The sequence below is a fragment of the Anabrus simplex genome, chromosome 7 (genome assembly GCF_040414725.1).
Source record: "Anabrus simplex isolate iqAnaSimp1 chromosome 7, ASM4041472v1, whole genome shotgun sequence".
In the NCBI taxonomy this organism is placed as follows: Eukaryota; Metazoa; Arthropoda; class Insecta; order Orthoptera; family Tettigoniidae; genus Anabrus; species Anabrus simplex.
This window is the reverse complement of record NC_090271.1, coordinates 130,634,002-130,649,845: the sequence shown is the minus strand read 5'-3', so window position 1 is coordinate 130,649,845 and position 15,844 is coordinate 130,634,002. Positions and strand designations below refer to the sequence as shown.

The 15,844-nt window shown below is 37.4% G+C and overlaps 1 protein-coding gene across 1 annotated transcript in view; it reads left to right on the top strand.

Annotated features, from left to right (window-relative positions):
- LOC136877356 (uncharacterized) overlaps nucleotides 1-15,844 on the top strand; it is a 156,625-nt gene that overhangs the window by 29,813 nt on the left and 110,968 nt on the right. Inside the window, exons 4-5 of the mRNA XM_067151329.2 lie at nucleotides 2,239-2,395; nucleotides 3,966-4,146. Coding sequence (XP_067007430.2) covers nucleotides 2,239-2,395; nucleotides 3,966-4,146 — 338 coding nt within the window. The remainder of the gene's footprint in view (nucleotides 1-2,238; nucleotides 2,396-3,965; nucleotides 4,147-15,844) is intronic.

Here is a 15,844-nt window from a genome sequence, read left to right as displayed (position 1 = left end):
TGTTAGATGATACTAGGTTATTTTTGCTACAGACAATCACCACCAACCTCCTTTTCAACAGTAACCACACTCTGCTACCATTATGTAACCTTTCCAGTGTACATAAACATAAATGAAACATGATGATAATAATAATAATAATAATAATAATAATAATAATAATAATAATAATAATAAAGTAATGGGGTACACTGATAATTTTTCAGACGTGATCAAACAATATTGAAAACATACGCACCTTTAGCACATGAAAACGACAAACTGCAACAATTAGGTTGGGCAACATGACGACTAAGGAACGGAGATGGAAGCAGTTAGGACCATACCCAGGCAGTGAGAAGGTATGGGTAGTACTGTTGAAGCGAAATTAGTGGTGATTCAATTTAAATACAATTTACTGAAAGTTAACATAATCTCAAGAAGGAACATTACCCTGAACATAAAAATAACATTACAATTGGAGCTTGCAAAAATGATAATAATAAAGACTACACTGAACGTACAAAATTTCATGACACAAAGTTTATTTCAAGAAGAAACATTACACTGACGAACAAATTTGACGGTGCTAATATTAAGTAACATACAGAATTAACTAGTAAATGTAACAACCTATTGCATTGCAAAGTAAGAGTATACGCTAACAAGGAAGGAAGGGAAAGCAGAAAATAATAAACATCTTAGTACAGAGCCCTATTAGGAGGCAACCTTTTCAAAAATACTTCTGAATAAGAAGCTCATCCTAAATGAGAGTATGCTAAGAGGATACAGATTTACTAGAGACAGCCCCAAGGGGGAAATTTACCATTTACATATTCATACAATTTACAGTCAAGGAAAAGGGAATTGAAAAACTTGTATTTTAAAACAATTTATGAAACCAAAAGGAAAAGGGAACTGCCTCTAAACAAAATGATATCACTAGCTGCAAGTGAAATTAAATTTGGCGACTAAGAGAAAAACGGGTAAGCTCCGGAGATAAAGAAAAGTTAAATAGAACACTACCTTTGAAAATGACTACCCAAAACAAGGAAATAGCCAGTGCTTACCTTATAGGGAGGCCAAGAGACCCATCACCTGGAGGAGAGAACTTCTCCCTTCGCCAGTCCAAACAAGACAGCTTGGATGCGCTTGGCTTTGACCAAGAGCTCAGCAGCCGGAAAGGGTGAAATCGCCAAATAACCAATGAGCGTGCCCGGGCTTTTAACTTTCACAAATAGCGAATAGTCTTATTATGGCCAATGAGGGCCCAGAAAAAAACTGCTGACAAAATACCGTGTGTAGCTTAGAGAAATTTCCAAACTAATGCAACTGGAAATTCCTGGAAGCATCCTACCCAATCTGACATGTGTATTGAACAGGTTGAACCTTATAAATAACTCATCTCTATAGCATACCATGTCTCAGAAGTTTTTTTTATCTTACCTTCAAATGTTCATAAGACCTAATAACATTTTTCGTAATAACCAAATAATTTTGAAGAAGTGTCAGAATAAATAACCCTAGATATCTTACATACAGAAAACATAAAAAAAAAATGTTCCCAATTAAATATTAAACACATAGTCACTTTCCTTTTATAGTCCAACAAATAAACACATGAACCTACAAGATCACACTATCATTCTGCATTCCCTACAGTCCAATTTCCAAGGTCAGATAAATATTTTACAATCACTACAGTAATTAATATTTTCAGGTTGACAGTAAGTTCAACTCTTCAGCTTCATTCTGCAAAACCAAACAGTGCATTTTCTTGGCGTCCCTGTACTGATTTGTTTGGACTGTTTAATTTTATAAATATCAGCAAGATAAACCATTTAGCATTCAATAATGCATAAATCCATATAAATTCCTTTTTTTCTGGGATGAAACTCACTTGGTTTTGTGAAAGCAACTAAGGAATTGCCTGATAAAAGAAGTAGTGGACCATGAACATAAGACAAACAGGAAATGAGAAAAAGCATTGCAATGGGTAAATCTAATGCTGACCTGTCGTTGTGTTTATCCTATTATGTAATCCTATACAGGTTCTGTCTTTGTAGGTACGACATCATCATTAATGTCCCACTCCAGTCGCCCGGGTGGTTAAGTATGACTTAATGTTATACTTTATTTACAAGTAATCTCCCTCTCACATTTAAATGTAGATGTATTCTGTACTATTAAAAACACTCTTACTTCAAGATCATAAGCTGCTTCTGCATATAACGTCGTTGTATTTCCACTATGTTACAGTTTGAGAGCCAATGGAAAGGTGGAGATGACTGAAGTGGAGAATTCTTTTGCGGGTAACATTTGCCGCTGTACTGGATATCGACCCATACTCGAAGCCTTCAAGGCTTTGGCATCAGATGCTCCACCTGAGCTGCGTAACAAATGCCCAGATATAGAAGTAAGCTTGTAGAAATTTTTGATTTCACATCTTCTTTATCATAATTGTTATTACTTCAGTTTCTGAAACACTAAGATACAATTAGAGTATACACATAGAAGTCCAAGGAAATTCTTTTTCAGTTCAGGAGAAGCTTTACAAAACTACTACATCAAGGATGCCAACATGAAAAAAAGAGAACTATTTGGATATTATTTAGATGACAACTGGGATTAAGCATGTAATTGAGCAGCATTTTGTTGATAATTTTTGAGATATCCCCACATGGATTTACAAATATTAAATAACAAAATCAAAATATCCTAGATGAACATAATAATCATATAAATTAAATAACCCAAAGAATATTGAAATAAATAAAAATCCTTTCAAACACTATACAGTAGAATTTGGTTAATTTAAACATCTTAAATTTGAATTTGAAAATAATTTTGAACTTCTGTCATGGTCCCTTGTAATATCTACACAGCATAACATTTAATACCCCCATATGATGCACCGAGAACTTCTGTCTTGGTACCTTGTAATACCTACGCAAGCATAACATTGAACACCCCCACACAATACACCGAGAAGATTTGACACATAGCATAAACTTCTCCAATCATTCACCAAGGCCTTTACAAATTCATCCTGAGTGAGTGGCATCTTTATTCCACTGAACCTGTTGGTAAACTGTTACAATATTCATAAGAGTGCACTGACAATCATTGACAATTGCTGACTTGAATACTGGTAATTGAAAACAGCTCGCCATGTTCTATTGTTGTATCGGCCCACTTTACATTGGATGAACTCCATTATTAGGTATCCACATTGATGCTATCTTATTAAAATTGAGAGACTTCCACCTTTCAATGCTTGTATTATCAAAAGAGAACACTTAACTACAAGGACATGTTTCGTTTCTTAGTTTTGAGACATCTTCGCTTTATAAGACAGTTACACATAAAATGAAAAAAGAGACATTATTTAAAACACAGATAATGGATATGTTAAAAAGAGTTTTAAAATGTTATATGCCACAGTTGTCATCTTCATTCTTCTTTGTGAAAAACACTATGTCTTTATAATGTTATTCTATCTCACTGGTTTTTGGTTCCTTAAATTAATACATAATTATATAACACATGCATTGAAAAGTGGAAGTCTCTCAATTTTAATTAATTGGCCCACTTTACCAAACGTTATGGCAGCCATAAAACCCATTATCTGCAATACTTTCAACAAAGCAGTGGCACGCAACTCACCAGAGAAGATTCCATGGCTCTAATGTTGAAGAAATGATTGCCATACTCCTATTATGTGGAAAACAGAAGTAACTGCCAGATGAAATGCTTCAAATAAAATCATTCCACTAGAATGTTATATTTCTCAGGTGATCCATTTTTCGTGCCAGTCATTGTGTCAGTTTATAATAACAACAATTGTTTTCTCTACAATTTTAAAACCAATAGTCACAATGTCTTACAACAATGAGAAAGATGACAGGAATTATGTCCATCCTGAGTATTTGTACATTTAATTCCAATATTTTCAATTTCTGAATGTTTTTTTAATTAATTTTTAGGATATGTGTGTTGGATCATGCTGTCAAGGTTGTGTTTGGAAACCTGAAGAGGAGAGAGCTTTGGAGATAAAAGGACCAAAAGCAACTTGGAACAGACCAAAAACAATTGATGATGTTTTTAAGATATTCAATAAAATGGCAAGTGGTCCATACATGCTTGTTGGAGGTAATACAGCTCATGGTAAGTGACATCAACGTTTCCCTTATAAATGTTTATATGAACATAATCATTCCGTATCAGGTGAGGATATGCAGAAAAGTAATATTTTTGATTCATTTTAAACTTCTTACATTTTTTTCCTCTAGTAGTTTAACATTGCACTAACACTAATAGGTGTTCTATATAGAAAGACTAGCAAGATATCCAAGTTTAAAATTAAACTTATCATTCAAACTTTTAAATATTGGACAGTCCATTGTCGGGTGAACCTGTGAAATACACCCTCAGTAAACCATAGAGAAGCAACCTTCATGTGAAATTTCAATCTCGTATGTCAAATGGTTTCAGATAAATTAATATTTTTATCATCAGGCCTCATCCCTCAGTCAAAACCCCTTAGGGGTGTTTTGTTTTAAGACTACTATTTATTAAAAATCTAAGACATATAGGAGCAATGATCATGTGTAGTTTTAAGCTTCTATGTCAAACAGTTTGAGGAAAAATAATATTAATGTTGTCAGGTTTCATCCTCCACAGTCAAATCCCCTTATGGGTGTATTGTTTGAAGACCACTTATTATTTGAAATCTAAAACATACAGGAGGAACTATCATGTGAAATTTCAACCATGTATGTCAAACAGTTTCAGAGAAATTCATATTTTTGTTTGCAGGTATTAACCCTATTTAACACTTAAGGGCTAACATTTTTCTAACCTTGTCTTATTTAGCATCTGGGACATAAAGGAGCAACCATTAAGTGAAATTTTAACTTTGTCCAATGAATGGTTTTGGAGGAATGAATATTTTGGTTTTCAGAATTTTATCCCCATTTCATCCCCTTAGTGGGTGAACTTTTTAAAACCCTTTCTTAGTGAGTGCCTAAACAGTAACAGGAAAATATCCACAAAATGTCCTTTCTTCATATCCTGTAATTTTTTGTTTGTGTTGATTCACAGTCAGTTAGGACATCGCCTTATATATATATATAGACAGGAATATTAATATAACACACAATAGGATGAACACAAAGACTGGTCAGTGTGGAGAGAAAGAGCAATAGAAAAGGAGACAAGGGCAACCTTCACAATTTTGCACACTACTAACTTCCAATAGATACGGTAGGCTCTCTTCTCAACAGTCCTAACTTTTCTACATCCATCTGTTTCTTTCTTGGGCAACAAGAAATAAAGAGGTTAATCTTATGGTATCATTGGTAATATGGTCTGCCTCCATAGCGTAAAGGATTGCACTGTTAGCTGCTGTCCTCAGGGGCCTGGGTTCGATTTGTGGTACTGTCAGAAATTTAAGAAAGACAGCAGGGCTGGTATGTGGTTAAAATGGTACATGCAGCTTGCCACCATTAGGGGTGTGCCTGAAAAGAGCTGCACCACCTCAAGATGAGAATATGAGTTTACTATTGCTAATATGCAGTATTTGATCTTAACATGTGGGCTGTTTAATTACATGGAAGAATAATATTTAGCTGTTGGATATGCTAGTCCCATTAATGAAGAACATAGGGTGGATGCAGATGCAAGAAGCCTATGAAGAATGTTGTATCCAGTTCCTCAGTTTCATAGCACTGTTGACCAGTTCTGGAATGATAATGTCCTGTCTAGAGTAACACCATGATGATGATGATGATGATGATGATGATGATGATGATTATGATTATTATGATTGTGACACTTAGAGCAATTAATAGCATAACTACCCCAAGTGACAGCACCAAGTGTCTGACCGTGTACGAAAGGCACGGTTCAGATAGGTGGAAACGTGCAAGACAAAGACCAATGAAGGAAAAACAAAGGCACTTACCATAGGGGAATTAAACAGGGCCCCCAAAGGAGCGAATAAAATACACCTGGTCATCCCAAATTTTCACCCCTTTTAAAAGGAAAACACAAACACCTTGGGGAACAAAGATATTTAATCAAAATAATAAAAAGTAAACAAGAAAGTAATATCCTCGCTGGAAAATAATAAAATTAAAAATTGGAAAATACTTAAACTCAAAGCAAAACCCTACGGTCGACCGTTTATAAAGAAAATGATATTTTAGTTCTTAAAGGACTTATTAAGACAATGCAGATTTATGAAACCACTCCTCAACTCTCAAGTTTTCTTACGACCAAAAGTTTTCTTAGTACAGTACCAAAGTTTTTTTTTAACATCCTTTTAACCTCCTTTAACAGAAAACCACCTTTTAGGATGTGTCAAACGACCCCCTGCAAGGATGGGTAGGTATTACGTGCACTTTTCAAGAAATCAAAATAATAATAATAATAAGCACCGAAACACCGGGAGGGAAAACGACCAGAAGGTAAAATTAAAATCACAAAGAAAAATGAAATGGACCAAGGAAATCCGCGGAGAAGGTAGAATACATCACCGGCACATCAAATACAAATCATCAATCATCACAACCAACATCAACAACATTAGCATTCCCATGGCAACGACCAACAATGGGTCAAGGGAAGGAACCAGCCAATCGCAGGCCGCAAACAACAATAGGCGTCAACAAACAAAGGACCAAGAAAACAGACGCAGAAAATAACCCAGAAACCAGTAAATTAAATTAAATTAAGTTAAATTAAAATAAAATCAACCCGAGAAACACGAAAGAAAGGAACCGGGACACAATGTACACGTAACACCCACACCCCTGAAGCGACTCGCTTGTTAAATTTTTCAGGTTAAATAATACCTTTTTAGCACAAAACTTTTAAGCCAAGAAAAGTCATCAATAAACCCTAGGTTACCCAATTACATTTTTGAAGAATCCAAAAATTACTTTCACACGGTACGCAAGCCCCAATTTAACAGACATAATTACACATGGTATAATTTCCAATTAACAAGCCGAAAATCTAAAATTCCACAAGGCAAGACTTAGTTTTTTTAGATGACGCCAGTTACGTGGTGCCGCGCGCACTTTCTGCACATAGGAAAATTTTCAGGTCCTTCACCAAAAATCAGTAAAGGTTTAGTTGTAACAACACTTACAGTTTTCTTCCAGATGAAAGTTGTGAGGGCAGCTTCGGTAGCCTAAGTTGACTTACTTACATAAATAAAACATAACATGTAAATTCCAGACGAGGAAAAAATTAACCAGAAAACTCGCAGAAATCCCCAGGGCAAAGCCCCGTATATATCACTTAGCCAGGCTCGAACATTTTCGGTGAAATTATCTCCTTAGGGAGAGAGAAGCCACACACGTCCATCTCTTCCATGTCACCAAACAGCAATGGCGATTTCCCAAGATTCCGCAGTGCTCCAACGATCACATGTGCGCAGAGGCCAAGCGCCTGAGTGGTAACGTAGCTCGCGAGGTAGTACATACCTACGCCACTAGAGTGCAGGAGAATACGGTCAGGCACAGATAGGACGTGCATACAGTCAGTTATAAGGTTTGAAAAGAAGAAATACAGAAGCGGCGAACCACTTCTAAAGACACAGTTTCTCCACAGCCTTTAGGCTAGTTCAAAAATATTTCCCAAGGGGGAAAAAATTGTTACGCAGGTAACAGTCTCCCTCCCCGAAACTTGACATGTCCAGCACAAGTTTACCATCATAAGGCGGTGGTCTTGAAGCAAACAAAGTTTTTGGTAGAATAGTCCGAATGTGAAAATGACCACCAATCGCCAGCTTCAGTTTATGCACCACCAGCAGAACGAGTCCAACAGTCACTAAGAACCCAAACACATGTGATTTAAATTAAAGGAACAGTACAGTTCACTTAGACGACACCAAATGTCTATCCACTTTCAATAATAATGAAGTTCCATGCACCAAACTGTGCAACACCCAAGTCGCAGGAAAATTATTAATGGTCCAGATCACAGGTAACACTTCTTCTCTAGATTTCTTGCTAAAATTTAATGCGAACTATTATCTTCCGCAAGTTCGTTTGCGTCATCTGATCGGAGGTTACGCTACCTTGTGGTACATACACACCTTTAGGTAAAGTTCATAACTATTTGCTTTCAGAACATTAGACCTTCTAGGTCTTAACTGCACCAGATCACATACCTAGACTTAAATTAATACATGTTCGTTAAATTTGTAATATTATAGGACTTGCGTTAGATAAGAAACGCCTTCATTTGGTTTCCACCCTTTGGTTTGGATGGTAACGACAACCCCAAAAAGGAAAAACGCCCAGAAAGGGAAGGGAAGAGAGAAAACAACATTGGTGAGCATAAAACACAATCACAAGGTACAACCGGTAAATACTTAACCTAACCTTAACCTAGATTAACATGACTTAAGATTACGGTATGGCACAGCAACAGAATACGATAATCTTTTAAACAAACCATACCCAAAAACCAAATTACATTACATTCAAGGTATCATGCCAACTAAAATATATGGCCAAGGATACAATTTTCAATACACAAGGAAAACAATAACCTGTGAAACCAAGATAGTTATCTCCACAAAACACCTTTCAAAGCATACAACCAATCTTACCAGGATGGTTACACAATAACGTCACCATTGACAAACAGAAACCAGGAGGCAACTTTACATAGAAAAACTTACAGACAAGCACCAACTCAAGGGTGCTGAGTAATTGCAATAACAGAAAAGCTAAGAGAAACTCCCGTCCCTACATAATATTACGAAACCAAGACCCAGACCAAGGAAAAGGATGTTGAAAAACGTAACACTGAACTACAAATTAATTAAGCTTACAACCTCCCTTAAATTAAATTTAAAACGGAATAGAACCACCAATCAGTGAGTCAATTAACAAGACTAAACCCTTTAAGTACATGCCCAAGGACAAGAAATAAATTTAGCAATAAATCAATTTTAAACCTTTTGAGATAGTAATAGAGATATTCTCAATCTTAAAATCAAGATAAACGAAGATTACCACCCGAAAAGGAAGGAACGCAAGGGAGCAAGGAACAGGGAATAAGAAAAAAAAATCATAAATGGGTGTATGCAGAACTACATGATACCCAAGATCCAAGTATTAGCTTTAATTTAAATTTTTAACTTGCCCTCGATTGAACTAGGGCCCGAGTATACCACCAAAATACCCCAAATAATGCATAACACAAGCAGAACCAAGGAAACCAGAACTAACTCCAACAAGTAGAACAGAACAGAGGCTGACCTTCAACACAGCGACCTCGCAAAATTCCAAATTTCACAAATACACCAGAAAAGATGCAAATGAATATCCAACAAATGAGGTTCAACATTCCATATACACCATGCATAACCAAGATGAACAAGAACAATGAGAGGCAACCAATACACAGTCAATTAGCAAAGTTACAGGTAAGCGAAAATAGAACCTAAAATATGGAAAAATCCAAGGCTAAAAAGGTAAACAAATTCATAGCAAGGGAAGAGTAGGCAGGATCAGTTGGAGACCTCTTTAAGATCATTTAGATGGAGGGTACGCGTTTCAGTTTGTCATCAACAACAGACCAACCAACAAACACCAAGCTACCAAAACTTACAGATCAAAATTAAGTACAACACAGGACCATAATTAGCTCCATGGAAGCAACGGGACAGAAATAGGGACAGGAGAAACTCAGGAGGGAACAAAATCCGGAATCAGGTAACTAGCCTACTGCATGGAAACATAATCACAATTCATTCCACAAAGGGACACCCAATCAAATTAAAAGGAAATTTAAAACCTCAGATCAGAAGACCCCAAAAGGAAAATAACGAGCACTGACCAACACAGCGTACACTACCGGTTACCCAATAGGGTCTCAGCATTACCTGGTCTATAAATACGTGACTTTCCGATCACACTGTCGCTCTACAGCCAACAGGTGCCTCCCCCTATCTCCCAGGGGAGCAGGCAAATAAAACATAAGTGGCGGAATACGAGGCAAGTCCATGGAAAATGCTCACAGAAGCATGAAGAAGGCAGTTCTCAACTAATAGACCCCATAATCTATTAGCAGGAAGATTCCAGTACCGACTAAGAGAATCCTAATCCGTCCCATACCAGAGTAGCAAACTCAAAGCACGGTAAGATGATCAACACCAATGTCAACAGACACCAAAGAACCACTGAGAGAAGAACACCATAGAGTGGCAGATAAAATTTAAAATGAGCATTACAGAAGAACCAAAAACAGATACGATGACATCAGATCAACCAGAAATGCATGGAGACAGGAAATGAAGAAACCATGAAACACGAAACCAGGAAGTTACAACAAGGTAAGATAGTTCCAAACGAGAAATAAATTCATGCGAGGGGTTATTCCCAAATCTACAGAGGCACAAGGTAAGACATCAAGGCAACACATCGCCCCTACCTGACATGCCATAACCACAATTACACACACTACAATAATAATAGTAAAACCATAATGACTACCCCAAGCCACGTGTTAGCCCTTAAAGGGATTAAAGGAATACACCATCCTCAACAACATGCTCAGTAATCAATATGCAAATCCCTAAATCAAACTTACGGTACCGTACACTTTCCTCCAACCACAGGATCACGACCAAACCATTACAGGTTAAAAGGAACTCAGTCCTCAGGTGTTATGACCCTACTGCATCACTCAACTCCAAAACAATAAGTAGATAAGGTAAAGGGTTTCACAGAACTCACAACTCGAAATGGAACTAGGCAAATAAAGATAGGTTAAATGAATTTCGCAGAAGAAATATACCTAGACACATAATAACTTCAACATGGTACCAATGTCAGATATGCCGAGAACTACCAAATACAAGAACCTCCATATATGATCAAAATTTACATCAGGAAGATGACAAGGTCACAAATTTCAGACAGAACGAGCTAGTTTAATAATTCCACCATAGACAATTCACCAGCAGGAACACTTGAGGCAGGCCACACCGTACAAATACTTCCAACCAGGTAACAAATACAACCGATAATAGGGTACAAAACACAATGAAACAGAGAACCACATGCAATCAATAGTTTGGAAAAGGGTAAACAAGCAAAGACACTAAAATGTCCAGGCACGTGGCCAACAAGTCACCAACCCAATCACCGATTAACAGAGTTCAACTATAGCCCATCACTACCCAATAACAGATGACATAAAGTAACATGCCTCCGTCCACCACCTAACGACACACCAAACGGACACCAACAGCAAGACAAGGTAAAAATGGAAACCACTCATGCAAAAAGCACAGCCAAGTCTTGCAGCTAGCTCTGATCAGCAATCGCACAGCAAACATGGAAACACATCACCACCGACTGGTTAAATAAAACATAAATGATGACTTCCAAGTAGATATAAGGCTCTACACTTTAAAGTCAAGTTCCGCTCCGGACTAATGGTAACCAAACAAGGTTAGGAAACATTTACCAGACAAGGTAAAGGTAAAGAATTTCGAGGAAACAACCGGCCCAATGTAAAGAAACATCACAGGCAGGATTAATTTTAAAGTTCAACAATAATGAGGAATGAAATACTTGAAAGAAACAGTTACCGGAATGCACACAATCCCATTTAGGCCAAAATAGGTAGCAAGGCATAATTTCAATCGCACAGAGCAAATATCAGTAACACATACATGCCAACCACATAAACCAGGAAAAGTTTAAAACGGGTTCATAGGCACTAACGATGGGAGGATACAATGAAATGCCAAACAGTTCAGCAGTAAATCACACCCATACTGACCAGGCACAAGGTAGACATGCCAATAGATTAAGTACATGCAAGGTTCGCACGCAGTTAGCAACGCAGTAGGTAAAATCAACAACGATAGATTCTCGCAGAATGATTTTAGCACAGTCAAAGCATCATGTCAGGTAAAATAATTAAAATAATGACAAACCTGGGAAGCAAAATAAAAGGTCAGGACAGATAATGTAATAAGTTCCCAGAGTACAGGCCAACGATCATAACCCAGTAAAACAAATAACGTCACACGCAACATATCCGAGCAAAACCAATAACTCGATTAAACACAATTAATTCCATAACCACAGATTAAATCATTTTCGCAGGTAGAAACTGAAAATACTGAACAAATAACCACCAAGAAAATCACAGAGCACACAGCAAACTGTGGTACACTCGTAGCCCAAAGCCAATCGATTCATGCTCAAGTGTCGGTCATTTCACAATTTTTAAGATAAATTATAATAAATTCAGAATCTAGAGTAATTGAGTCCGAAAGCAACACAGAGGAATCGAACTTTGCAATGCCAAGGAAGGAATAAACTTAGACAATACCAGTTCATGAAATTCCATAATGGTTAAATTATTCGAAATAGCTTCAGAAATTTCACGTTTCAAAATTCCCTCACAATGAGAGAATAGGGCTCGGAAAATTCCCAAGTCATCGACAGAATACACGCTACCTGACTCTGTCATTTCTACCAGGAACCTCAGAAACCTGGTACTTTCTTCAATAGAATTGACGGAGAAATTTTTAACTCCGTTGAAAAGATCCTTCAGTGAAGAGTGAGAGGGAGCACAATTTAAACGGGCTAACAAATTTTCAAGAACTGGGGAGGCAGCACAACATGAAGGTTGATTATTAAGTGAGGCATCAGCATGACTAGAAGGCAATGAGGTTTCCCTCTCAACAACTGATAAATTCTCCATATCCTTACTTGCTAGCATAATATCTAGTTCAGCAGAAATGCTAGAAGCAATTGTTAACAGCTTAGTGCTTTCAGAAACAAGACTAGGTTGGGGACACATAGTAATCAAATCTTGGATGCAGCCTAAATAATGCCACACCCTAGCCTTAAGTCTGTTAATCTGCCCCTTAGTGGGGGAAGTTTCAATAAATTCTTGTCTGACAACCTCAATTTCAGTAAGGGAGTCAGTAATTAAATTTAAGGACTCACCAAAGTTGCAGCACATCTTTACAGAGTCAAGATTAATAGGAACCTGGACATGCGATGTCAGCAAAGCAGCGCACTCGGCAACAGTGTTAGCAGGATTGATACCCCTGATAGTGAGCTCATAAACTAGCTCTGATTTCCTGAGTTGGAAAGGGAACAGCACAGCCCTCGCCATAGTTGATGTACATGAAACAATAAATCAAAAATAATTAATCCAAATAAAAGCGTTCCTTTCACAGTAAGATACTTTACAAGTTTCAGTTTTTTACACTCTTTGAAACCTCAAATAATTTAAAGTTCCCCAATGACCAGGTTTTTTAAAGGGACAATGCAAAAAAAAACTCAGGTGGTTGGCACCAACAAAATAGAAAAGCTTAATGAAAGGGAGATAAAGCATATAGTACACAGTGCCAAAATAAATTTAATGAGGATGCAACAGACCTACAGGTAGATCCAAGTAAGAGGCACACAAATCAATTAACTAAAGCTCTGCTGCCACGAACTGTAAGGTCTGTTGGGGGTAACAGACCAGATTACAAAAGTGAGGATACAACAAGCCTACATTAATCCCACAACACCCAAACAAATTAACCACAGAGCTGCTACCATGAACTGTGACACTTAGAGCAATTAATAGCATAACTACCCCAAGTGACAGCACCAAGTGTCTGACCGTGTACGAAAGGCACGGTTCAGATAGGTGGAAACGTGCAAGACAAAGACCAATGAAGGAAAAACAAAGGCACTTACCATAGGGGAATTAAACAGGGCCCCCAAAGGAGCGAATAAAATACACCTGGTCATCCCAAATTTTCACCCCTTTTAAAAGGAAAACACAAACACCTTGGGGAACAAAGATATTTAATCAAAATAATAAAAAGTAAACAAGAAAGTAATATCCTTGCTGGAAAATAATAAAATTAAAAATTGGAAAATACTTAAACTCAAAGCAAAACCCTACGGTCGACCGTTTATAAAGAAAATGATATTTTAGTTCTTAAAGGACTTATTAAGACAATGCAGATTTATGAAACCACTCCTCAACTCTCAAGTTTTCTTACGACCAAAAGTTTTCTTAGTACAGTACCAAAGTTTTTTTTTAACATCCTTTTAACCTCCTTTAACAGAAAACCACCTTTTAGGATGTGTCAAACGACCCCCTGCAAGGATGGGTAGGTATTACGTGCACTTTTCAAGAAATCAAAATAATAATAATAATAAGCACCGAAACACCGGGAGGGAAAACGACCAGAAGGTAAAATTAAAATCACAAAGAAAAATGAAATGGACCAAGGAAATCCGCGGAGAAGGTAGAATACATCACCGGCACATCAAATACAAATCATCAATCATCACAACCAACATCAACAACATTAGCATTCCCATGGCAACGACCAACAATGGGTCAAGGGAAGGAACCAGCCAATCGCAGGCCGCAAACAACAATAGGCGTCAACAAACAAAGGACCAAGAAAACAGACGCAGAAAATAACCCAGAAACCAGTAAATTAAATTAAATTAAGTTAAATTAAAATAAAATCAACCCGAGAAACACGAAAGAAAGGAACCGGGACACAATGTACACGTAACACCCACACCCCTGAAGTGACTCGCTTGTTAAATTTTTCAGGTTAAATAATACCTTTTTAGCACAAAACTTTTAAGCCAAGAAAAGTCATCAATAAACCCTAGGTTACCCAATTACATTTTTGAAGAATCCAAAAATTACTTTCACACGGTACGCAAGCCCCAATTTAACAGACATAATTACACATGGTATAATTTCCAATTAACAAGCCGAAAATCTAAAATTCCACAAGGCAAGACTTAGTTTTTTTAGATGACGCCAGTTACGTGGTGCCGCGCGCACTTTCTGCACATAGGAAAATTTTCAGGTCCTTCACCAAAAATCAGTAAAGGTTTAGTTGTAACAACACTTACAGTTTTCTTCCAGATGAAAGTTGTGAGGGCAGCTTCGGTAGCCTAAGTTGACTTACTTACATAAATAAAACATAACATGTAAATTCCAGACGAGGAAAAAATTAACCAGAAAACTCGCAGAAATCCCCAGGGCAAAGCCCCGTATATATCACTTAGCCAGGCTCAAACATTTTCGGTGAAATTATCTCCTTAGGGAGAGAGAAGCCACACACGTCCATCTCTTCCATGTCACCAAACAGCAATGGCGATTTCCCAAGATTCCGCAGTGCTCCAACGATCACATGTGCGCAGAGGCCAAGCGCCTGAGTGGTAACGTAGCTCGCGAGGTAGTACATACCTACGCCACTAGAGTGCAGGAGAATACGGTCAGGCACAGATAGGACGTGCATACAGTCAGTTATAAGGTTTGAAAAGAAGAAATACAGAAGCGGCGAACCACTTCTAAAGACACAGTTTTTCCACAGCCTTTAGGCTAGTTCAAAAATATTTCCCAAGGGGGAAAAAATTGTTACGCAGGTAACAATGATGATGATGATGATATTAATAATAATAATAATAATAATAATAATAATAATAATAATAATAATAATAATAATAATAAACAAATAAATCAAAACCCATGGTGCAACAGCCCTGAAGGGCCATGGCCTACCAAGCAACTGCTGCTCAGCCCAAAGGCCTGCAGATTATGAGGTGTCATGTGGACAGCATTCATTCTTCATTCTGTGAGTTTTGGTTAGTCATCCCTTCGGAATTCAGGGCTCTATGAATCAGTACACTGTTGTAACCATTAACCTTGGGTGTGTCCATCTCGTCCTGGATATTTGATGGCTCACAAATCAGTTTTGCCCTTGTGGTGAATGTCATGAGATTGTCCTGCTTTTGTGCTGGATGGTAGTGGGAATCTGCATGTAAATAGTGATCTGTTTGAG